Source organism: Dunckerocampus dactyliophorus, chromosome 15 (genome assembly GCF_027744805.1).
Source record: "Dunckerocampus dactyliophorus isolate RoL2022-P2 chromosome 15, RoL_Ddac_1.1, whole genome shotgun sequence".
NCBI classification, from domain to species: Eukaryota; Metazoa; Chordata; class Actinopteri; order Syngnathiformes; family Syngnathidae; genus Dunckerocampus; species Dunckerocampus dactyliophorus.
The window spans coordinates 653375-678772 of record NC_072833.1 but is presented as its reverse complement, the minus strand read 5'-3'; the positions used below and the strand labels follow the sequence as shown (position 1 = coordinate 678772).

At 45.4% G+C, this 25398-nt stretch overlaps 1 protein-coding gene across 1 annotated transcript in view; it reads right to left on the bottom strand.

Annotated features, from left to right (window-relative positions):
- Positions 1–2736: 2736 nt before the first annotated feature.
- tspan11 (tetraspanin 11) overlaps positions 2737–25398 on the bottom strand; it is a 75574-nt gene continuing 52912 nt past the window's right edge. Inside the window, exon 8 of the mRNA XM_054753673.1 lies at positions 2737–3292. Within this exon, the coding sequence (XP_054609648.1) occupies positions 3125–3292 (168 nt within the window). The 3' untranslated portion in view covers positions 2737–3124. The remainder of the gene's footprint in view (positions 3293–25398) is intronic.

Genomic DNA, 25398 nt, shown 5'->3' with positions numbered 1-25398 from the left:
CAGAATTTTGCAGTTAAAGTGTAAACGCAGACGCCATTGTTCGACGACATTTAAGGGTGTACTCACGCTAGGCCATTCAAACAACTTGCGAGGTGCGATCGCATTACAGCCATTCTATGACTCGGGCAAGCTGTGCACATGGAATTGTGGCGTGTCCATGTCAAAGGAGGGGAAGTGTTTCAAACTTGAGCACGGATCAGAGCACTCCAACTAGCCAAACGTGCACCCTTCCAATCATTCTGCTTTTCAGCTCAAGTCCAACCATTGGGTGTATTGCACATTCTAAGCATGTCCGTGACTCAATGTCCACACAGCAAATTAAACACCCCATTGCGCTTTACAGTCTTGTAAAAAAACCCAAAAAACAGTAGAACGTGTGCGCTGGTTCACGCTGTTGTATATTCTATAGTCCGTGCTACAACTTTCCAACAGGTGGTTTTAAAAAGCCCCCAGCTGAGGCTGCCTGGCAGAGGATCGCTCTCATTCCGAATCAGTCGGAGGCTCCTTTTCTTTGGCCTGTCAACGTCGGCATCTCAGGGAGCTGACGGAAGACGTGCAGCCTCGGGTCCTGCTGGTGAGAACTGGGCAAAACTGTCCGTGTCCACACACAGTAGTCACATGATGTCCACTGTACAAACAATGCAGTGCAGTGCAGTGCATGAAACAGAAAATAACGTGTTGCGGGCTGGATGGAGTGTAATGGAGCAGCTATTGTTGTCTCCGAGCTAATGGTCATATCACCGTCACCTCAGGCATCACATCCTGATTTTCCCGTGTCACAGAGGTCGGACAACAGTGACGCATCTGTACACCCCCCCGTATGTGTGTTTTTCGAAATGAATGATAACCTCCCGCTCTCCCTCTGATGTTTGGGCTCTGGATTATCCCTCAGCTCAGTGTGGTTGTTTTTGGTCGGATTCCACTCTAATCTTGTGTGCTTGGGTCACACGGCGATGAGAGACATTGCTATTGGCTGGAGGGGCTGACGCCAGCAGACGCAGGTGCACCACGGGACACAATACTAAGCCTTCCAGTGCAGTTTTTAAATCCTACGTATGAGCTTCCCAAGCAGAGATGCTGAAGTTGTGCAGGGACTACCCTCAGAAGAGTTGTGCTGTTTTTGTGCACTAATCCTTTAGAAAAGGGTGGGGTGTCTTAAAATAAACCACAAACCTGACAAGTTTCAGCTATTTGTGATCAACCGGGATTAGCTAAAACAACAGTTGTCAGTGGAAAAATGACGACGTGACTAAACAAGACCTTTGAGAAAATGCCTACATTTTGACTCACGCGGAGTCCCGCAGTCCACAAGCAGCCAGCTTTTATAAGCTACTACGTGAAAAATGCTAGAAACGGACTAGAATATATGAACAGTGTGGTCTGGGTGGCTGCTGTTTAATCCCCCCGTCCTTTAAACCTGACCAGGAACAGCATGTTTTGATTAGGGTGAGTGGAAATTATCCGTCGGAACAACATTGCTCCATGTCGGGGGCCAGGGGGGCGGGCGTCTCCCTCTTTACCCTTCTACCTGCTGGGGTGTGATGAGCAAACAGTGGCGCTGGTGGTGGTTGGTTGGTGGTCTGTAGCATTCTGTGGTTTGCAGTCCTGAAGAGGAGGGAGTGGGTGGGGAGGGAGGATTACCTCAATCCTCCCTCTCTGCTTGGCCCCATCCAACTCAACACTTCAGACTCAAACAAAGGATCAGGGGCTGAGGGCCTTGGGCTCCTGGCGCGCTCCTAATCCTATTCCAGCTGGACAACAATCCGTCTGGCCGGTGGCCCCCGTGGGTAATGTAAGATCTGGCTGGGTAAGGCGCTTGCTGGAGAAGTCAGACAGCTCGTCAAGGATGAGGACTTAATTAGCCATGCAAAGTCAACCTGCCTAATTGAAAAGATTCCATCCCGAGTGCCGCCACGGGAGCGCAAAAGTGGAGCAGAGCTTTTTGTTCAAGGTGTGCCAGGAATTCTGTTGGTAGCTCGTAAGGTTAATTGGGGTGGAATCAGTGCCAGGAGAGTTGAAGTGTTTTTCTGGCTTGAGCCTTCTCTGTCAAAACCAAACATCCACTGGTTGTACAGTATGTGTGTCACGGTGCTTTACGTGAGACGTTTGTGTACGCAGGTTGAGCTGATGTCAGAACTGTCAGCACTCAGAGGGGCAGACAAAGCGCACACACCCCGCTGAAATAAAACAGAAACTCTCTTGACCCCGTCGCCAACTCCATCAGCACTGTTTAAGCACGCCATCGTCGATCTGCCGTAATGTGTTTGGAAATGCTGCACACTGAGACCCTGTAATGCATTTAGTGGCACGACCCCCTCCTGTACTGCCTCCTCGCTCTGTCCCTCTTATCTGTAATGTGTTTGAATACGCCACCTCCGCCTCAACACGGCCAGTTTTAAAGAATGCCACACTCCGCCTCTCACGCTTAATCACAGACAGCACCAGCGACAGCAATCCTCGGCTCATTTGTTTGACAACGCTCGCTTCTGCCACTTAGGCCTAATGCGTTTCGACCGTTTGAAGTGCACACAAACACACACATTGGCATACACACATGGACCCCACATGGAACGGAATGGATGCACAAATAAACTAGTAAATGCTATTTCCCAACACACTCCTGTTTACGATCTTAAGACCAGCTGGAAAACGGCAAGAATGTACATGTTGCACTGTTGGATCTTCAGGAGGTTCTAAGAGTTTCAAAATGCAAAAAGACGAAATACGAGTGAGACAAATATTTTTTGAGTAAGCAATTTATTGTAAACAAGCATGTGTAAGAAAAAAAGAAAATAGGAATAATACTTAAAAAAAAGACTCAATAATGAGTAGCTGGTTAATCACCTTAAAAATGGCTTTGGGCATGCTTGATGCCAGTGAGGCTGGTGGGAATGTTGCTCCAGGTGGTGAAGATGGCTTCACGGAGGGCATCCACTGTCTGGAACTGATGGCCATTTTTATAAACTTCCCTTGCCATCCATCCCCAAATGTTCTCTATGGGATGTAGATGAGGGGAACACGCAGGATGGTCCAAAAGAGTGAGCTTATTCCTCTAAGATGTCTTTTGTGAAGTGCAGCGTTGTCCTATTGAAAAAGGCAGTCATGACCACACAGACGAGGGCCTTCAGCCATGAGGACACCCCCTGCAACATCTCCACATAGCCGGCTGCCGTTTGACGCCTTGCACAACCTGGGATCTCCTTGTCATGCCAGTAATGTTGGAAGCCATCAGGACCGTCAAGGGAGAATAAAACTTTCTTCCACCTTCCAACGTCCCAAGTGTGGTTCTCTCCTGCAAATTCCAAGGAGACATTAAACATTTGATCAGCTGATGACCAGCCTCGTCCACTTTAATGCTTCTTTGCAATAAATTACAAATCCCATTTCTTCTTTTTACATTTTGAAGCCCTACTTGCTCCAACAGTGCAAAATGTACATTTTTGCAATTTTTCAAATGGTCTTAAAATATTGATCAGGAGTGTATATTGGGAACCGAAGCTGAAATGCTGTCTGGAAAACGTGGACTTATGGGAAAAGTAGCACATTTTGGGGAAGTGGAAAAGGGTGAGCCCAAATATTGTGAATGGTTTAACTTTGAATATTTTGAATATGTTAATAAATGCGGAAGGGTTAAGAAGGTGAAGATTTAAGGGAATTTGTGTTAAGAAAAATACGGAATTGAGGGAAAACTGGGAATTTTTGGAATGCTCCAATAGATGCCCCGAATGATCTGAACATTTTGAGAATGGAATGGTCTGAGATTGGTTAAAAAATGTGGAACACTTTCTCTTATATTCCAGGACATTTTCAGCCACTCATGTTCATCCATCGTAGTTGGAGAAGACCGGGTACATCACATGAATGCTTTAGTCCAGTGTGACTCATCAGTCCAATGCGAGCATGCAAGGTTCTGGCACAAATTGGACATAGATGATCGCTTCGGTAGGTTGCTTTGGACTTGTGCAGCTCATGTTTCTGCTGAGTCAGCAACAACTCTGTGACGTTCAAAGGAGTCAGTGCCATCTGTTTCAGCCTTTCCATGCACGTCGGTCTGGGGCCAAAGACTCCCAGGTTTCGGTGTCGATACAGAACCCTTTCGGTGGCGCTTGGAGGCAGTCCTTATAGCGCCGTGCGAGTGTTCGGGAGGCATGTCGGGCATTCTGACAAAATGGCCAGCCCACCTGTCCTGGAATTTCTTGAGCGTGTGAATGCTAAGCAGGCCAGTTTGAAAGTGGACTTTGGTATCAGAGACTTTATCAAATAACTATTTCTAGTTGTTGTTTTTTATATAAAATATTTTGGTGCACAAGAACATAACTAAATGTGTGGACCAGAAGACTGCACTTCCAAGATGAATGTTATTCACTGAGAAGCAACGGAACATGGTCAAAAAATGACTGCTATGCTCGCAAACGTGGAAATCAGCCATAAAGACGGAGCAGCAATGAATGTGTGGCTAACATTGAGACAGATGGTTCTCTACAGACAAAACTAACACTCTTGAAGCTCATTTTAGTGATTAAAAGGGACATTGCAGGCAACATGGTGTCCATCTAATCAGCTCGCACTCGGGTTGCATGTTGTGCAGCAGCCTCCCGTAGCTGCTTCCAGACACAGCTGCAGCACATCGGCCCGCGCTCCTTTCACCTTTGATTGGATAAACGCAGTTTGACAGCCGCTCGTGGTTTTCATCTGAAAGCGTTACAGCATCGCCTGCTTTGAATTAAATAACTTCGGAGTTGATTTGTTACGTTGATTGTAAAGTCCTACTGATGCTTATTCATCACTTCTGCGCAGCTCACAATTTCGACTTGTGCCTGAAAGAAACATTTAAAACCATCTCCGGTTTCTGCTCCTGCACCATTGAAGCAAATCCACCGCCGAACTGGTGCTGACGAAAGCGATCAACCGCAGCTATGACGCTTATTGCCTTCATGGGTGACCATAACGTGGGCAGCGTGGTCATTTGGGATTAGTGCAGGTTTTCAGCACACGGACCTGCCACCCATACTGTGTGACAACTACTGCAGTTTTAGGATGTACTCACATTCGCCCAGTGGTACTGTGCATGGGGCACTTCACACCTTAAAGGGATAGTTGGGATTTTTTGACATGAAGTTGCATGACATCCCCATCAGCATTGTAGTCCAATAACAGCGACTTACCCCCCACTTGGTCTCCTTAGGCCAGTTCTGGTCAGATTTACGTGATGAAGAACGTAGTTCCACTAAGTTGCTGGGGACAATTAAGTTAAGAGTTTGGCTTCTAAAAACAGTATGTGTTCAACAGATTTAAACATTTGCATCACAAAAATGTCTTCTCCAAAACTCAAACCTCACAAAACGCTCAGCGTTATATCTGTCTCCCGTCGTATCCCGTATCCCGTAAACCGAACTCTTTATTTAACTTCCCCCAGCAACTAAGTGGAACTACTGTACGTTCTTCATCACGTAAATCTGGCCAGAAGTGGACTCAGGAGACCAAGTGGGGGGTAAGTCTCTGTCATTGGACTACACTGCTGATGGGGATGTCATGCAACTTCATGTCAAAAAATCCCAACTATCCCTTTAAGTCCAGCACGTTTGGAACCGTGCTCAAGTTCGGTACACGTCCCCTACTTTGGCACAATTGGAATGTGGGGGAGGCACATTTTATGCAGACGCACATGCACAATGTAGAATGAATGTAACGCAATCCAAGTCCAGAAGGATACGAATGGCCTCGTGTGACTATGGCCTTATACTGCATGCCTTTAAGCATGTAGAATTCATATGCGGACATACGCTTTATTAGCATAAGAGTCAACGCTCTTAGGTAACAAATGTTGTTTCCTTCTGGATGCAGCTGAAAAAACACTGCTGGTCTTTCAAACAATTAACCTTTCCCACTGTTTAAAATGGCTCAAAGGGAGAAAGAGGAACTCATTTGGGGTGAGCGTCCAATGAAAGAGAACAGAGGGGGGGGCAAACTGAGACAGGAGCAGGAAGGTGGAAGACAAATGTAATTCATGTGCAAGGGCAGTGAAGTTGAAGGAGCTGCTGGCAAGTGAGGGAGTAAGGGAGGTGAGACATGAATAAAAAGTAAATCAGTCAGAGTTGACATAAACACCTCTTTGTTCTTCGATACGGTGACGGCGGCCTCAGAGCAACGTGATACGCTGACCGCTCGAGACCCGCCGACATTCCCACACCATCGCCTCACGCAGGCCGCATACACACGCTGGAGCTTTGGAGCTGTCTACACACTTGGAGGCTTAATACCTCCTCCACCCCCTACCTAGCAGGCTAATACTCAGGCCTTGATAATAGACCACTGTGTGATACCTGTCTGCAGGAAGCAGCCATGAAATTACCTTCCTACAAATCAAGACACCTTTTGTTACAAGGAACTCACCAATCCTTCTTTAATGTTCACCATGATAAGACTCCACAAAAAGTCACCCCGAGAGTGAGAGCTTTACAGAAATCCAAGTCAAGCCCCTCCCGTGTCTTTTGAGATCTGGGAAGGAAAGTGCAGTGTGTGATTATACATTAACCTCCAAGTGGAGGATAAGCTGGGCCCTCATGCTCAGCGATGCTAAAAGGGGGTCTTCCACTGGTTTTACTTGGGGGGGTATCTTTCTTTTGTCTTCTTGGAGGCTTCAGATGAAGTTGAGGCTATCGGCTATTGTGGTCTTTACAAAATGATGACATGTGGCACTGAAACAGTGGCGTTCAATGACCCTCAGCGCTGCAGGTAAAAAGGGTCACCCTCTCTGTTTTTTAGCTTGAAAGGTTTCTAATGGCCCCGAGGTCAGCATGTCATGTTTGTCCTGCCTGGAATGAATAACAATCGCGCAGAGTGGTGATGGACACGGGCTGGCAGGTAGACAGATGATTAGATGGATGGAAGGATAAAGAACTGAATCTTATCAGCCAGGGACAGGCCAGCTGCTACCAAAGGACGGATTTTTAGTTCTTCTTGAATATTCTTGGCTTTGATTCCAAGAGATCAGATCTTCCTGGAGAGGCCTTGATGATTTTTTGATAAGTCATCAACATCATTTATTCAACTGAAGAGGAGTAGAACTGAGCTGATGGGCCCACGGATAGACCACTTTCATGATTACGCCCATGACGGGTCGATGCCCGACCAGGACTAACATTGACCCGGTTCCCTCCCGCGTCGACACATCATCACAGCCATCAATAGTGGGGCCCTTGCAGGCAAAAACAGAAATTGATCGAGGTGTGGACGTGCACGAGTGGCACTTGTGGAGCCATTGGACCTTGACCAAAAACCAACACCCATCACAAGTCTTGTCTATTGTCCATTACGGCTACGTTAAAGATCAGCACCTTTATGGTCATGTGGTAGTCACACCTCACTGCGGTACTGATAGAAAATCTCTCGTCTTCCAGAACAGTGGTACCCGACCTTTTTGAGCACACGGTCTGGCGCGTTTCTGTCAAACCTTTAAAAGGAAAAGTGCACTTTTGGGGGGAATTTTGCCCATCCTTTTGTGAAACGTAAACACGCATGTCTTTCTCGTTTCTGTGTGTTCTAAAGATATAAAAGAGGCAGGTAATTCATGCATGTAATGTATTTTGTGTTAATATTTTGGGTGTCTGGGATGGGATTCATTGGATTTATGTCATTTCCTTTGGGAAAAATTGCCTCAGTTTTCCTCGGACCTTTTGGAATAAATGAATGATGACGTTCTGCTGAAGTTTGTCTCTTCATGTACGCAATGGACAACTTGTGCCCAAGGTGACCTTGGAGTTAGATATTGCATATCTATTGCATATTATCACTAAATTGAACAAAGCATATTATTTCGGAAATTGACATCCATTAACATTGAATTTGACTCAATAATTTAAATTTAAAATAATAAAATTAAAAATAAAATAATAAAAAAAACATTAAAGGTATGTGTCTATTAATTTTCCTGTTTTTTGCAGTTAGTTGGGGACCCCTGTTCAAGTAATAATGCTTACATCCAAACAGAAATGGAAAATACCAAAGATTATATTCTGAGAGAAACACCTGGTCTATCATTTTCCCACACTGTCTGCTCCTGCAGTAAAACATTTTTTCATGGCAACTCGCACAATGACTAAACATGTTTTATGATGATATTTAAGCCATCAGTGCTCAGTTGCGTCTGAGGGAAACTTGGCTGATATTAACACAAAGATAAATCTCTAAAGTTTTCCTTAGGCTTAATTGAAGAAGCGTAGCGGTCTAAAGCAAACCACACTCAGGATGCAAATCCTGCTCTCTGCTGTCATTGTTCTGTTTCAGTAAAACCAAGCAACAAATCCCTTGTCGTAGCAGAAGAATGTATCCCCGCCCGAGACGGCCACCATTATCCAGGCGAGTCTGTCAAAATAAAAGTGTAGTATCTAAGCCAAGACCTTATCAGCATTTTCTCAAGGCCGCTCTTGTTAGGGAAGGCTGGAGATGTCAGTCAAGAGTACCTGCAGTTTACGATATTAACAGGAGATACGCACCTTGTGGCCTCGCATGAAGTGCAGTTTGACAACTACATTTATTTCAAGGCTATTTAGGACACTGAAAACAGGTGCCAGGTGCATTGCCTAATAGAAACAAATACTTCAAATGGCTGCCCTATGTTCACATCTGAAATGATCAACTCAGTCAATTGCATGCATGAGACAATCTGTGCAGAGTTCATCCTCACTTAGCTCCTAGAAACACCCCCGACTCATTTCCTCCCACTTGTGTGGAAGCACTCCAGCAGACAGCACCAATTTTCTGCTAATTGGGCTTCAGGAAATTGCTCCTTGTTTGAATTTACTGTCGGACAGCCATGAAGGCGTGTGATCTACTGCTGCTCTTCTTCCTCGCAGTGGGGTGGCACGTAAGCGGAGGAAGTGAAGGTACCCCGCATTATCTCTGGAAGTACGAAAGTGATGCCAAAGTTTGATGACGGGTGGCAACCACACAGAAATGAGTCAGCTTTATGGATGAAATGCAGTCATGGAAAAACTCTTCTGTTCCTGAACCGCTGCACACAAAGGGTGAACATTTGGCAAAACATGCAACCCCTCCTGTGTTGCCTGTGCTATTATTTTATGACAAATACACTCCTGATCAAAAGTTCTTAAGACCAGTTGAAAAAGTGCAAGAATGTACATTTTGCAGGGTTGGAAGTTCAGGAGGTTCTAAGTAGAGCTTCAAAATGCAAATGAGGAGGCATTTTATTGCACAGAAGCATGAAAGTGAATAGGCTGTTCCTCAGCTGATCAAAAGGTGAGGAGCACAGCCTTTAAAAGGCAAAAGGTTGGCAAAAATGTGGATTGAATGTGATTTAGATAGTCACACGGTCATGATCTCTCAATGACAAAGGCAAAACAGCTTTCTCTCTTTGAAGGCGGTGGGCTGGCTGAGCTGCATCAGCAAGGCCTCTGGCAGCGTGCCATGAATGCTGAGGTTGGACGCAGTAACACAGCCATTTCAAACTTCTGAAGAACATCCTAAGGCTCATGGAACAAAAAAAGTCAACCGGTAGACCTAAAAAAATGAGCCGGAGGATCCCATTGGCTGTCCGTCAAGATACGGGACCATCCTCGGCCCAAATGAAGGTTGTTACTACTGCTGAGTGCAGTCCAAAAACCATCAGACGCCATCTAGCAGAGAAGGATTTTAAGAAGAAAAACATCAATTCAATTGATTGGCTGTTTGGAATTGGCAGGACAGCACCAAACATAACAGAAAACAAAGTTTTATTCTCCCTTGATGGTTCTGATGGCTTCCAACGTTACTGGCATGACAAGGAGATCCCACCTGAGATGTTTTCCACACGGCACAGTGGACGGGGCGCCATCATGATCCTTCAATGGGCTATGTGGAGATGTTGTAGAGGGGGTCCCTCATGACTGAAGGCCCTCGCCTGTGTGGTAACGACAACGCTGCACTTCACAAAGGACTTCTTCCAGAGGAATAAGCTCACCCTTTAGGACCATCCTTCGTGTCCCCTCATCTAAATCCAATGGAGACCATTTGGGGATGAATGGCAAGGAACGTTTAGAAAAATGGACACGAGTTCCAGACAGTGAAGCCATCTTCACCACCTGGAGCAACATTCCCACCAGCCTCCTGGACACACTGGGCACGCCCAAACCCACTTTTCACCTCATTAACAAGACTGGCACAGCTACTCATTACTCACTCCTTTTTATATGTTTTATTTCTATTTTCGGGGGATTTCTGGGTGTTTTGATCAGCTGATTAACAGCCTTTTTCACTTTGTTTGTTTGCTATAAATTGCTTTCTCAAAAAATGTTTTTTGTCTCACTCCCATTTCTTCTTTTTGCATTTTGAAGCACTACTTAGAACCTCCTTAAGATCCAAGAGTGGTAAATGTACATTCTTGGCATGTTTCAACTGGTCTTAAGATTTTGATCAGGAGTGTCTACCACATGCTGGTGCTGTCATTAAAGCCCACAAGTGAGGACTGACGTGAAATTTCTCACCAAGCGCTATACAAAACGGTGAATCACCACCATATTTTGCACACACTTTTAGGGGACAAGCACTACGGCAACATTTGAGCAAGACTGGTTGAAAAGCATGGAGAATATCTGTCTTACGTGTACGCTAGCATGTCTTTCAACGCATTTTGTCCACAACCCACAACGTCACTTTAAGATGTCCACAAATCCCAATCAAGTCCTGCATGTCGACATGTCCGGCTACTTTTACAAACACCCAAGTGTGTTCACTGTAGTCACTGGAAAGTCTATTAACCTTTCCTATCTGGCAACAACAGACCAGACTGTGAGCTCACCCGGATCAAATGACGAGAGCCTGGAGGATTGCCGAGATAAGATTAATTACCCCAAAACTCACAAAAAAAGGCAACACGACTATAGAGGATATTAGCAATTACCCAGGCAATATCAAGGGGTAAATCGACACTGGGCCTTGATAGAGTGAGAGGCAGGAGAGACAGGTGTTCCCTCCTGCTGTGCCGCACTGGAAAAGTTAAGGCAGAGTGTCAGAAAGTTGTTGTTTTAGGTGTGTTTTTGCATGGCCCGTGGCTGCGAAAAAGTGGGCTTATTAAAGTGTCAAGCAACAGAAAGCATGTCCGTTTCGGCGTGGAGCGCTCGGGTGTCAGCTGAGGCATCCAAACTCCAACAAGGTTTAATGGAAAATCCCCCTCGAGTCCTACTTTGCTCCCCTTTTGTCTGTCATTATTTCAGCAAATGACACATGCATTTCTATTTTGCATCTACAAGGCAATACCGCACACACGAGTAGACGCAACCTTCGTTGACATTCATTCCAACACATCCGCATTGCCCCTGGAGGCCCAGTCTGACCCTCAAACTTCATCTGCATCCACTAATCAATACAAGGGCATGCTTTAGCCCAGCATCCCTCAATCCCTGCCTGTCAATACTGACATGTTCTCCTAGCTGAGCAGCCATCAGGCAGCCTGACATGTTTTTGGGGCAAACACCGCCATCCATCAAGGGCTGACCACTGTTAACCCAGCTACCTTGTATGAATCAATATGTTTTCACACATTCTATGCAAAGCTGTGCTCCACGCCGGCAGTGACCTCCGTTCAAGGAGTTTTGCTTGAAACATCCCTATTACGGTGCTGCATGACTGCAATTTCCTGGCGTGTTTGCTTCCATTTTGCAGAAGGTTCCACAGTTGACGCCGTAAAAGAGAAGCCAGCACATACACAGAGCTCATTACATGCACCCCGCTGCATGATGGCTGCTTGACAACTTAGCACCTTCCTTTCACACTTTCCAAACTTCCCGAGTGGCCGGCCAAGAAGGGAGGAAAGTAATGGCCGTCTTCCCTTCAATCTGCACCATCTTATTACTTTAAACTCCTGACTGTAAAACATGCTGGGCAAACAGTGCTGGTAAACCATTTCTTTTCCCTGAATGAACAGTGGTGCTGCTGTGCCTCAAGTCTCCATCCATCATACAGAGAGGTATGTGTCCCTCAAGGGGGCTTGAGCACTCTGTGGCCGTGGCAATAAAGTGGACCTATCAGTCAGGATTGGAGTCTGTGTGGCCTCCTGATTTGCTTTACGCACTCTGCAAACCTCCTGCTGGCCCTGCTCACTGTGCAAAACGCCAATGCTTAACACATGGAGTTAGAACAGCGGGGGGCCAAACCCCGGGGGTTGCGGAACGCGCGGCGGAGGTGGAGCATTTCCGCCTGACAAACGGCCGCTACTAAGACACAGTGAAAGACAACAATCATTCTCGGGAATATTGCATTTGGCGCAGTTGTAAATAATATCTGTGCTGATGTATGGTGAAGTGGTGTCCTGAAAGGGTAAAGACACAAGCATGTGCCTGAGGGGGTCATCGTTTCAATCTCCGGAGTGGGTGGCAAAAGTAAAAATCTTGTTCGTTTGTCGCCAGGTGCTCGACCCAATAAATATCATATAAAAACACACGTGGAAAGTGTTAAAAACGATGATGTGAGCTTCGACGACAAGCCAACATAATAGCTGAATATTTCGAATGTCATGACTCACCGCAGGCGACGTTCTCACGGTATTTTCTTGTCTTAGACTCCCAAAATGGTTTGGTGTGTCACCGGTTCCGTCTGCGTGTCTGTTCACAGCGCCACATGTAGGTGTGCCTTGTGTATTCCCTTCCGGATGCAAGTACACTGGGTCCCCAACTTATGAACACCCGACTAGCGAACATTCGCGGATACGAACACAAGCCGACTGGTCTATATTTCCATCCATTTTCTATACCGCTTCATCCTCATTAGGGTTGCGGGGGCATGCTGGAGCCTATCCCAGCTGACTTCGAGCAACAGGCAGGGTACACCCTGGACTGGTCGCCAGCCAATGGCAGGGCTCATATAGACAAACAACCATTCACACTCACATTCATACCTATGGACAATTTAGATTCACCAATTAACCTCACCTGCATGTTTGTGGAATGTGGGAGGAAACCGGAGTACCCGGAGAAGACCCACGCGCACACGGGGAGAACATGCAAACTCCACACAGAAATGCCCAGGGGAGAATCCAACCCAGGTCTTCCCATCTCCAAGCTGTTACTGTGTTGGCCAACATGCTAACCACTATTTACATATATACACATATACTGTATATGTATACATGTACATGTAGTACCTATATCATTGCTAATATTACCTTTTACCCGACTTAAGAACGATTCAACTTAAGTACGGTCGTCTGGAACCAATTGTCTTCATTAGTTGAGGACTTAGTGTACTTACTAATCCGGGACAGTATGGAAAAAAAAAATCTCAGGAGCTTTCCTGTGTGGACAGGGCCTGCGTGCGTGTGTGTGTGTGTGTGTGTGAGGAGGGTGGCTGCATGCAGAGAACACAGTTGAATTTGATGATGTTTTTTTAGTTCGGCCGTCAGTACCCTGTTTTGTTTTTTGCAATAAAGAGATCGACCGCCTCTTTGTCATCCGGGGAGACGTTACAGTGTGATTTGTTCCTTAATGATGTCCGCGACAGTCCAGTGTTGACAGTATTGGCTACTTGTGAGCCGCACAAGGTGTATATTCTGCTGTAACGACCATAATTTCCAGACGTTTGAGCGCACCTGAATACTAGCTGCACCCACTAAATTTAAAGATGCACCCACTAAATTTAAAGAAACACAAAGACCTGTACATACTGTATATGGGCCGCACCTGTCTATTAGCTGCAGGTGTCCACGTCAAAACAAGGTGTATTTAATGCCGAACAGTGCGTGTAAGACGTCTGGTTAAACAGTAGCCCACCACTGATCACCGCCGCATCACATGCACCCCTCCATATGTTCTCCATGATGAGGGCGCGTGCACAATGCCCAAAATGACTGTTTTGAAGCATACGAGATGTCGCGAGACAAGAATGCGACCATAAATTAGCCACATCGCTGCATCGGCCGCAGGGTTTGAAGCATGAGAAAAAAGCAGCAACTTGTACACTGGAAATGATGGTACTTCGAGCGCGTCCAAAATGACATTTTTCATTAATTTTTGGAAGCATATAAATAACCACAAAACTCCATAAAACACCATAAACCAAGGACCACCTGTATCTGCATTACCTCCACAGGACGGCTTGAATCATGGCATGCTCCTGCTGCACCTGAGTGTGCTGAGTGACGGCACTGCAGGCCATCTACATGTTCAAACGCCCTGTGGCTGCTAAGAGCGCTTGCTCCAACACCATATATCCCACCTGACAACTTGTAAAGATACAGTGAGAGATGGATTGAGAGGAATGTTGATGCCCACAATTAGCTTTTGTGGGTTATGGCCGTTTCGGATGCTTCACAAAAACCCTCAAAATGACATTTTGAGATGTTTCTCCAAACGGCATTTACTGTAAGTCACCTCCGGCAAGAAGTTCACACGTGGCCGTATAAAAGTCCATTATCTGTACGGGTACCGAGGGACGTGCTGCTGCAGGGGGTACATACAAAACACGATAGCTATTATCTCTTTTGTCCCCTTTGCTGGGAAGGTCCTCTTTTAAAGGACTTCTCTTTGGATGAACTATAACAGGAATGTTAAACCAGTGGTTCCCGAACTTATCACAGTCGCGTACCCCCTCAGACATCTGACTTGAAGCCATGAACCCCCTACTCCTGCACACTTAAAAAACAGAAAGCTGTCTTAATCTTTGTTAACTTGAAAGATTGAACATGATGAATTGGTGAATTCTTTTTATAGTAGTAAAAGTAACTCTGGTGGAAACATGTGCATTTGGCATGGTGAGATTTGACATGAGCGCTAATAAATGGATACGTATACGTCCTACATATCTTTTATTTCAACCGGATGTTGGGATCCTTCCCTTTTCAGGGGTTGGACTTGAGCTTCACTTTTGTCCACTTGCAATCGCTACGATTGAAGTCCGCATATTAATTTGATACCAAATTGAAAGTGAAAGTTCAACAGACATGACAAAGCAGTATCCAAAGTACAAAAATGCATACAAGCAGCGATGAAGCCTCATTTTCTATATGACGTGCGCAACCATTGGCAGGGTTTCACAGTGCAGGGATTGGAATACCAATATGAACTCTTAATGCACAACATAATCAAACTTATTTACTTGTTCACATAAGTCACACGAAGCCATACCGAACTTTATGCTCCGTCTCCTTCCTGCTTTCTGTGCACCCTGCGCTGTGAGGCGTTCAGGTGCATTCGTAATTGTGAGTGTTTGGCGCTAGTTGATTCATTCTTATTCATGTACCCCGATGACAATTGCCGTTCCCTACTTTGGGAACCTAGGTGTTAAAGTCAATTGTTCTGGCAGCCAGTCACGTCAATGCAAGGCCCGACCGTATGGTCACATTTGAAAGCTACTGAAGCAACGTGGCAGCATTTTTGAAGGACCTACTGCAAAAATGCTAGTCAAAAATCCTTAAAATGACAAGAACGCACTACTGTTTTTAAGGGTGTTCGGCAAAAATGCTAGCAAAAGTATAACCCCTCTGCATGAAAGAGGCTCTTTCATTCAGGTTAGTTGCTCCCACGTTTGAGCTGAACTCATATTGAACAGCTATGAACTGTAGGTTTCTTGCAGCTTAGTACAATAACCATCTTGATAGCAATCACCTGTCATCAGATGAGCCAGGCAGTGCTTTTATGAAGGTCTACAGGGCCTTGGGGGGATTCACTGGCTTAAGTGTTCAAAATAAAAACTCCTTAAAATATCACTGGGTTCCCCTGAGGGCGAGTGAACCGATGACATTCGACCTCAAAGGTTAGGTGCCTAATTAGCCAGCACCTATGAGGTGCTGTGGAATGTTACATGAAGAAGGGGGGATTGGGCAGGGGTGGGGTGTGACTATTCCCTGGACTGGAACAAGAAACACTCCCAGGAAGAAACTTGGAAACAGGTGATTATGATGTGTTCACACTTGCTTCTTGTGTCAAGCTTGCTTCCTTCATTTCAACTTTCATTTGTTACGTTCATCCTGAGCAAGCTGCTCTGCAAGAACCCTCCATCTTCTCCAGATGGAAGCCATGAGCTGAATTCTAATGCCACGAAATGGTCCGTGTCGGGCAGCAGTTCATGGGCTCTTCAAGGGCGTAATGACAGACAATGACCATGCATTACACTTCGGAACATGGCCCCCATTAGGTCCAATAGGATCTTTCATCTTGCAAGTTCCTGCTCGTGGCCAAGGGGAGGATTCTATGTCACTGTCACAGCGCTCCCAGTGCGGGAATCAATTCCAGGCCGCCGTGACAAAGAATCCGGTCTGATTGATGGTAATTGCCTTTTGTGAAATGTCATGGCCGCTCTTTATTTCCTGTCATGGAGCAACTAAAATACGTTACCTCTTTTACAGTACACAAAGAAGTGGGCCAGGTCTACTAAATGGCTTATTTTGGCTGATGTGTTGCAATTCATCTGTCTAATTGGGGCTGGAGGTTGTGGTGGAGCAGGAGCAGATTAAGACGGAATAAAAAGACAATTATATGCACGAGGATGAACAAGGAACATGCACGTAAAGGCCGACAAGGAAACTGAAACCAGATGTGTGCACATTTTAGGTCCTTTTGTGTAGAATTCAGCAAGATACTTTGTACAGAGGAACTACTTGAGGGTACCCACTATCACCACTTCATGACGAGCGGCAACCCAAATTCAGGACATTTTCAACTGAAATTTCTGAAATATATTTTCAATGAAAAGACATTTCATGTGTAGTAGTGATAGTAGTAATGTTATGATATTTCATTAGGACAAATCAACAGGTACACTTGGTCAAATCCTAATTTGTTCCACTCCTTCTTACCTCCAGGTGTGCACAAACTACAGTTAACTCTAAATAAAAGGTAGATATAAAAAGTTATGTTATCGGTATCATATCGGTCTTGAGAAGAAGAAAGCTATAGATATGGATTTGAAAAAAAAGATATGGTGCATCTCTAGTTTTTATCCTCAAACTCAAAAGTATTTGCAAGAATTGGGATGCTTCCAGGTCGTATCCTTGCAGCATTGGGCCGTGCATTCTCATGCTGCCAGATGAGGTGATGCTCTTGGATGAATGGGCCTCAGGTTCTCATCACAGTAACTCTGTGCATTCAAAATGTCATCAATAAAATGCACCTGTGTTCGTTGACTGTAACATAACCCCACCGCCATCATAGGTCACTCGGTCCTGCAACACAGGACAGCATACTTACCAGATATGTCACCCATTGACCGTGTTTGGAATGTTCTGGATCTGTGTATATGGCATTTGAGGCAAATGGTGCTCACATCAGATACTGACTATTTTTTGTTGAGTAAATAAGATCCTGAGACACTACTCGGGATGTTGCTGGAACAGGAAACAGCCCGAAATGTTGTCTCGACTCAACAGAGCAGCCCACACTTGAGAGGTGAATATGTCAAGACTTGACATCCTGAATGCATGTCACCATCACAAAAGAAACAGCTCAAATCTCAAGGATGGCCTGCAGCTTTACATTGTCCATTGTCCTCCTGTAACCATATGGTGCAATAGAGCACAGTCTCTGCTTAGGGACATCATCAAAGTGCTCTGGCAATGCTCAGGCTAGCCAGGAGACTCGTTCCACCAGTGCTCCACAAATGTCCCCTTCACTTGTGGCTTGAATATTTCCACCAGCGCCAAATAAAATTGTTCCAGGTGCGCCAATGAAATGGACGGGATGACTTTCCTCAACGTGAGGGCCAAAGAGCTGTTAAAGCAGAGTCCAGCCTTTGTAATACTGGCAAGCGGCCCCTGTGAGTGTTGACTGGCCACCCTCACAACACCCGCAGGCGTTTAATTTGCATGGGTCTGCGAAGCATAATAAGACTGTAATGATAGAAAATGTGCTGTCCTGTAATGCTTTTCTCTCTAATGCCCAGGTCACATGGAGAGGAGCTTTCTGTCCGAGGCTGATCAGCGCCAACAAGCTGAAACATGAGCAGGGGGAAAAAGGGCACTTTCACGTATGGAAAGGTTTAGGTGAGCGGTAACCTCCTTCTCACGGGCCTGATGAGAAACACCTGGATGTCTGAGCAGCGACATCAGGCAGACAAATCAAAGGCAGAATTGATGATTGAGAATGAGGCGGTGCAAATCAAGAGCCCTGATCAAACAAGGAAAACTGTCACGGGGCGGGCAGGCATGCGGGCTTACCCAATGGCGATGGAATGAAGGCCAAAGTCCAACTGAAAACTTACTTAAAAAATAACATTCACTCTTGATCAAAAATACTAAGGGGGGAAATCACAAGTACTTGCACTTTTTTTTTGCTGATGATTTAAACCATATTATAAGTAGAGAATCAAAATGCAAAAATTCGAAACAAGAGAAAGTGACAAAAAAGAGAGTCTGCAATTTGTTGACAAGAGGCTGTTCATCAGCTGTTCAAAAGTTTGAGACCTTATCCCCCTAAAGGTAAAAAAGCTTTTTGTCTTTGAACGTGGCAGGATGGCTTAACTTCACAAGCTAGCGGCTTCATACAAAGCGCCATGGCTGCACAGACTGGGCCCTCAGACAGGATGGACGCCCGCTACAACTTACTCCACATAACCAGCCGCCAATGCACAACCTTTCACAATCCATCACACTTTCACAAGCCCTCATCTGGCAGATGCTGTCTTAAAGTTACTGGGCTGCAGTAAGCATCAGTCGGGGCACTTCCTTTGGGTCGAGGATCCGCCTGTGTCTTCATGAACAAGCCTGGAGAATCCTGTGGCTTTGGACAGGTGAATCTTTTCTAGGCTTACCACTAGGCTTACCACTTGACTGATATTTCTCATCGCACTCTTTTGAAATTGAAAATGACTGCGTCCAACCTGGGCAGCAATTGCGTGTTTCAAGACGCCAAGACAGAAAGCCTTTTTGCTTTTACCAGGAGGTCATGAGAGTGTGAATGTCTGACTGAAGAGTGATATGAAAGCGAGATACTGTATTAGCAAAGGGTCCAGCATACCCCTGAAACCCTCGCGAGGACAAGCGGCAAAGAATGATCTAAAACTCATGATCCGCTGATGAACTGCCTGTTTAAGTTTCAATAAATTGCCGATGTCTCTCTTCTTTGTTCTTTACCTCTCGTTTCTTCATTTTACATTTCCATGCTGGACTTCCAATCTGATGACAGCGCAAAACACAAATCCTTACAATTTTGCCCCAGTCTTATGATTCAGGAGTGTATTCATCTTTGTGCTTCAAGTGCTGAAAATCAATAGATGAACAGTTTAAACAGGACAACCATGTTTTCATTTCCTCCACGTGGGATTTCGTAAAAGAAAAAGTGTTCATGAAGGGAAATGAAACACACGGTAATGATTTGTTTAAGCTGGCACCACATGAATTATGTCCTTCTTGAGGCGTGTAAGTGCATGGACACTGTGTATTTTTGCAGCCATGAGGAGAGATGTCATATTTTCCCCCAAACTCTGTGTGTTATTTTCTGTCTGCTTTTCTTGCGTATTGGCAATAAAAAGTTCTTAGAGATGGTCCAATATGGCAGATTTCCCTTGTGTGAGCAAAGTGAACTTGAAGTTAAAAATAGAGACAGTTTCTTGGTATCACTACCGGTCACCTGGCTTGAAACACTCTCCCATCAATTCAGTTCTCTGCAGAAAATGTCAAAACAACAATGCGGCTTCCTACCGAGGTTCGAGCTCGGTCCGAGAACACACACAAACACTGCTGTGTTGTCCCTGCACATGCAAATCCTGAAGGTCACATTGAAAAAAAAAACTCCCACTGTGCTCCCCAGATGAGGTTGTCTACACAATGGAGCCAGCGGACGTGGACCCCAACAGGAGGTTTAACAGGAAAACCCGCATGGCACCACGTTGGTCTGCCAGCCGAGGTCTCACAATGAAAACAAGTCACAGCAGAGGAGCCTCCGCTGGTTGGTTACAGCAACTACTCCTGTCTGTGGTCTGCAATGAGTGCACCAGACGTGCTTTCATTGTATGTGAATTAAAGTGGTGACCTCACCGCGCCAGAGCGGACCACCCTACAGTGAATATGCATGATGATTCTCCCCAACGGGTGCCAGTATGCATGAAGTGCACCTGGAGGTTCCGTACAGTTCTGAGAATGTGCACACAAAACAAACTACAGAGGCCAGACTTGCAAAAATAACCTCAGGGTTATTCTCCCACATAATGAATACATTACTTCCCTTCTCGCTGAAACCCTTTAGCCCCGAAACAAAACTGCATTGATATTGAAAAATGGAAGCCATCCATCTCTGTCTCAGGGGCTCTTATTAATAAATACAGGCTAGGCACGCCTAAGAGAAGAGTGCATGCGCTTGCCAGAGATAACCTCTGTGAGAAATCTTGCCATGCGTGTCTGGCTGTTGCAGGGAAGCTGTTTGTGGACCACAAGACGGGTCGAAGGCGTTCCAAATGACACTCTTTCTGCCTCTGTGCTGGTTCAGCAGCTTTTCAAGTCCGCTTCATTTGCCATCCTTGATTGCATCGGCCTTCTGTCCACCCCCGGACATCGATTCCCAGCCATGCACTTTTCTTCCTGTTTGCTGCCCTCTCAATACTGACCACTCCAGGCGTCCTCAATACTGGCACCGCCACCTGTATTAAGAAGCGAGGTCACCGGGTTCGTGAGCGGACAGTTTATCTTTAGCAGAAGATCCATGGGGCCTGTGTTTGACGTGACGGCTTACGTTGCGCTGCAATAGTGGAGCAGTGCTGCCTGAAGGTCTGCAGGAGCTGTTTAATCGTTCCTGAGTCCAATTAATGGTGCTTGACACCACTTTGCTGTAGGTTGTTGGGGTTTGAGGTAAGGTGCAAAAATACTCCGATCATGAAACTTTAACTGGTGAAATATCCACTTTACTATTGACTCACCTGTGACTGACCCTCAAGCTGTGAAACTGATACAGCTTTAAAAGAGTGACAGATCTGCTCTTTACCATACAAGCATGTCTTTGATAATGATCTGTCCAACACTACAATGAAGACATGTCAAGGCTGTGATATATACTGTCTATGACACGGAACCTCATCTGGTTTCTGCGTCTTTTCCACCATAAGTTTTAAAATGAAGCGGCCCTCCTAGTTTAGTTCTGTCAATCACGATCTGATATGAGGTTTCACAATGGACAAAAACATGGAACCTGACACAGGAGTTGCTAAGTTCACAAAATATTGTGTGAATGCAAACAGGAATGAGGAAGTCACGCCGTCGGCTATGGGGAATCTGATCGGTCCTTCGCCATCAGGCAGCAAAAATCATTGAGGTGCGTTTGAAAAATCTGTGTTCAGCGTTAATTGTTTTTAATTTTTATTCATGTGCCCCCTATGACAACTGGTGTACCCTTGGGGTACATTTACCCCACTTTGGGAACTTAGAGTCTATCACAAAGAGATTTACATCCCTACAAAGAACATTAACAAGCTTTCTCATTGGGGCGGGTGAACACACTTGTCAGGCCAATGGGAGTATTGGGGAGACAGGAAAGAAAAATTCCACACAAATTATGACAGCAGCTATACTTCAAATATGGTTTTGTCGCTTCCAGGCATGCCAATGGCATTCATTTTCATTTGTTTTGGATTCAAGTTCAAAGGAACTAGCCAGAACTTTCGACAATGACATCACATATGTTCTTACCATTCCTTTCCAATAATTGTGTAACAATGGCTTTCCCCCCACCCCAGATGCGTTAGTGACCACTGGTGTACGTGTCCCAAACATAGAAATAAGAAGGCATAGCTGAGACACAGAGAAGATGCTACAAGCCCTCAACCACTAATGAATTCACTCAACCAAATGGCGAACCACATTAATGAAAATCAATAGAGTGATTCTCTTCTTAGAAAGCCCTATCCTGCCGCACTGATCCCCTCATTTCCTTGCAGTGCATTTTCGATTATTTAATCAAGGAGCACACCCCAATGGCATCTCAGCACATTAAAAGTCACCTTCAGCATGTGAGGTCAGTCTCCAACAACATTTATGGCGATTTAACCTTCCTTCATCCAAAGCTCACAGTTTTGTGATAATTCCTTCTGCTAAGACAAAGAGGCGGCTTTGAGTTATGACTTAATCAATGCAGACCCTCAGACGTTGAGGTCAAATCAATATGATTACAGGGGCTTTCTTTTCCCAATTGTGCTGAGCAGGCGGTTAAAGAAGGTGCCAATAGGTTTCAAGGTCTTGCGTGAAGAAAGTTGAGGTGTAAGCTAACCTCTTCCGTTGCCTCACATTGAGCATTCATGCTTCGATCTGTTGGCATGTGCCTTCACTTCTCTACTCGACTTGACTATTCCCATCCTCATTAGGGAGGGTCGCAGACCATGAGTTCCTGTGCCAGTCTTCTCCGTTCCCATCGATCCTGTGCAGTTCTTATACATGAAGTCAATGATTCGCTTGTCCAGTCCTTGATGTCGTCGCTCCACCGTCTCCGCTGTCTACACCTCTGGTGTGTCGTCCGTTAATACGGCCCTCAAAAATGTGGGTGCAGAGGTTCTTAGCTCTTACGACGTGGCCAAAGTATTGCAACGTACGTTTCATGTTTCACATGATGTTTCGTTCCGTTCCCATTTCTTTCAATACAGATTAACTGGTTCCATGGGCCGTCCAGCCAATACGCAAGGCTTGCCTAAAACAGTTCATTTTGAAAGCTCGAATCGCTCGTATCTTCAGCTCTGGGGGTCCATGCTTCACATACATAAAGCGCCACTAGCCACACGAGCGTTTTCAGCAGTCCTAGTTTGATGCTCTTGAGTGCGCTGTCTCGCCACAACATAGCCTCACTTCTACTAAATTACTGCAATTTCCCTGACTTGGTGGATTATTTCCAGTTTTATTTAGAATCCTTACTTGCAAGAGGAAAGATTATGCACATGAGCGTGGTCACGGGTGAGTGAGCTTTCCGTGAGTTTTGACTATTAGATTATTTTGAGTCTTTCCATTTATTTCTATTATGAACTTTGCCAGTTATCATTAAATGATCGCACTACAGTCCTCCTGTGAAACGCAAAGCTTTGCACAAGGAGGCATTCAAAGCACTGAATAATCCAGGGTGTTAACCAGAAATCAACCTCTGTCCGTTCTCGCTGCGTGTACCTGCCAAAGTCTATAAATCCACTTTTATCATGTGCTAGAACTCCATAACTCTCAATATGTGCATGAAGGGGCTTTCATGCACCAAAAAGCTATTCAGGTAGCGTCCAGATGAAGCTTGTGCAAAGGTCTCTATGTTTAGTATTTAATCCATGGTCCGATATGGGACTGAGGTAAGCGCCAGATGATTGTCACTACTAGCTGGTAGGTGCTCATTTCCATTTTACGGATCATCGTTCTCTCTCGCTTCATGTTGATTTCTGGCGCTGGAAGTGACGTGGAGGCGGGAGCCGAGTGCAAGAAGAAAAGAAAGAAACAAACCGATGGAGACGTTGAGAGGGAAGGACAGCAGGGCCTATATGGTTACCTGATCAAAACACATCTGGAGCAGATATGTTGGAGGCTCACTGCTTCCCTCTCCCACATTTTCCTGACGTACGGTAATGAAAGAAGAAAGCACATTTGATATTACCGTGGTCGCACTTCATAAAAATAAATACACGTCAACAATACGACTGACTGAGAAGATGAAATGTGGTTCAAAAGACTCCTCGTGTTTCCTCTTGGCCGTCTCCTCTTTACTAATCCCATCTAACGCTAATCATGCGAACAATGCCGGGCACTGCACGGCACAGTGGTTCACAGCACCGATCACAGATATCTGTTCACAGAAGAGGTCTCGCAGCAATCGGAATAAGTGTGCTTACCTCAGGGCACGCAGACGACATGTGCGAAGGGGGATAAGCAATGACTAACTGGGCAATATTTTTGGCATGCATATCGGATATTACTTTCATTTTGTAATAATAAACTGGCTCATAGCTCGGAAAAGGCGCGATCCCTTCCTGAAATGAAATACCAGGCGCCCACGGCATCGCTCCAGCTTTGTACAGAAATTCTATTAGAGGAATGCCTCATGGAATGTGAGAGGATGCAGGAAGACATACATTCATCTTAAGAAAAGTTGCATACATGAGTACACACGAGCCAACCTCTGTGACATAACCGTGTGTGGATGTGATCATTAAGTGAGTGTGGCAGGTTGTTTTTGCTCAGGCTGCCCTAGCTGCATCTGTTCCCTATAGTGCCTCATTACTGGAAATCCTCAGGGAACTGACGGACAGGTCACGAAGAGGGTCCCAGACCTCCGACGTCAGTGTCTGACAGGCCCAATAATACTCAGATGGGGGAAACGACACAAAAAGGAGGGGGTGCTAATCCCAAGACCCTGACCTTGCTGCCCATGATCCGATGAAGAGGTGATGCCAAAGAGGCCCGTGGATGCCAGCATTGGGGTCATCCGTGTGAATGATACGTTGTAGTGATGCCAACACGAAACAATGTCTAAACCTGATAGCCAGTGTTGTCCTCCCCCCTACCTCCCCAACAGTAGACACACCACAGATTTCTGGAAGAACTGAATCCTTAGTGCGCCACAGACAAAAGTAATGTATTCCTCATTTGGTTGAGTGCTCATATTTCAGCATACTCCTCTGTGTACTTGGACTTTTTGGACCAACTTGGACTGTCTGCCGTTTATTTCATAATGTTTACCGTCAGATGCGGCCTGCTCACTGACTCACTCTCAGTCGGCAGCTCAATGGTCGCTCATGTAATCACCGTGACTCACAGATAAATATCACTAAACAGTTTGCAACGCTTCCCAGCTGTTTTTTATTTTTCCACTGTCTTTGCGGGTCTGTCGGTGTCCTGCAGCCCTTCCACAGAACACGATACCGCTTGACTCCCAGTAGGCCTGTCCAATTTAAAACACTCCTGTTCCTGAATTAAACACTTGCCTGGACGTATATACACTAATTTACAGTTAAACTTAAGCATTTATACACCAAGGAAAAATAGCCCCTGCAGAACAGTGACAGTGTTATGGTTATGGTAAGGATTTGTATCCATTTTCGGATCGACTATGTGGTCCAAAAGGTGAGCGTGAGTGCACAGCAAGTCAATGCAAATGAACAGCTTTCACTCACGATTATACTCAACCTTTGGCTTAAAGCTAACCCCCCCTGGTCACACTTATTCAGGATCAGCACGAATCGAGCAGAAGCAGCCACAATGACAAATTGTCGAAGTTCATGCCACATTCGGGAGAGAAGTACTATTTCCTAAGAACTCTGTTCGAACACTTAAGATTACGTTTCAAAGCCGCGTCAAATCATTTTTGCTGGAATGTAGTTGAAACGCTGTAGGAATATTAAGAATACTGTTAGAATGCAGTCAGAATATTTACAAAGCACTTGGAATGCCGTACAAATGGTCATTCGATTGCTGCCCGGAGTCTGGTCCGAAGGTGCGGGTTCATCAAGAATATTTCTTGGGTTGCAGCA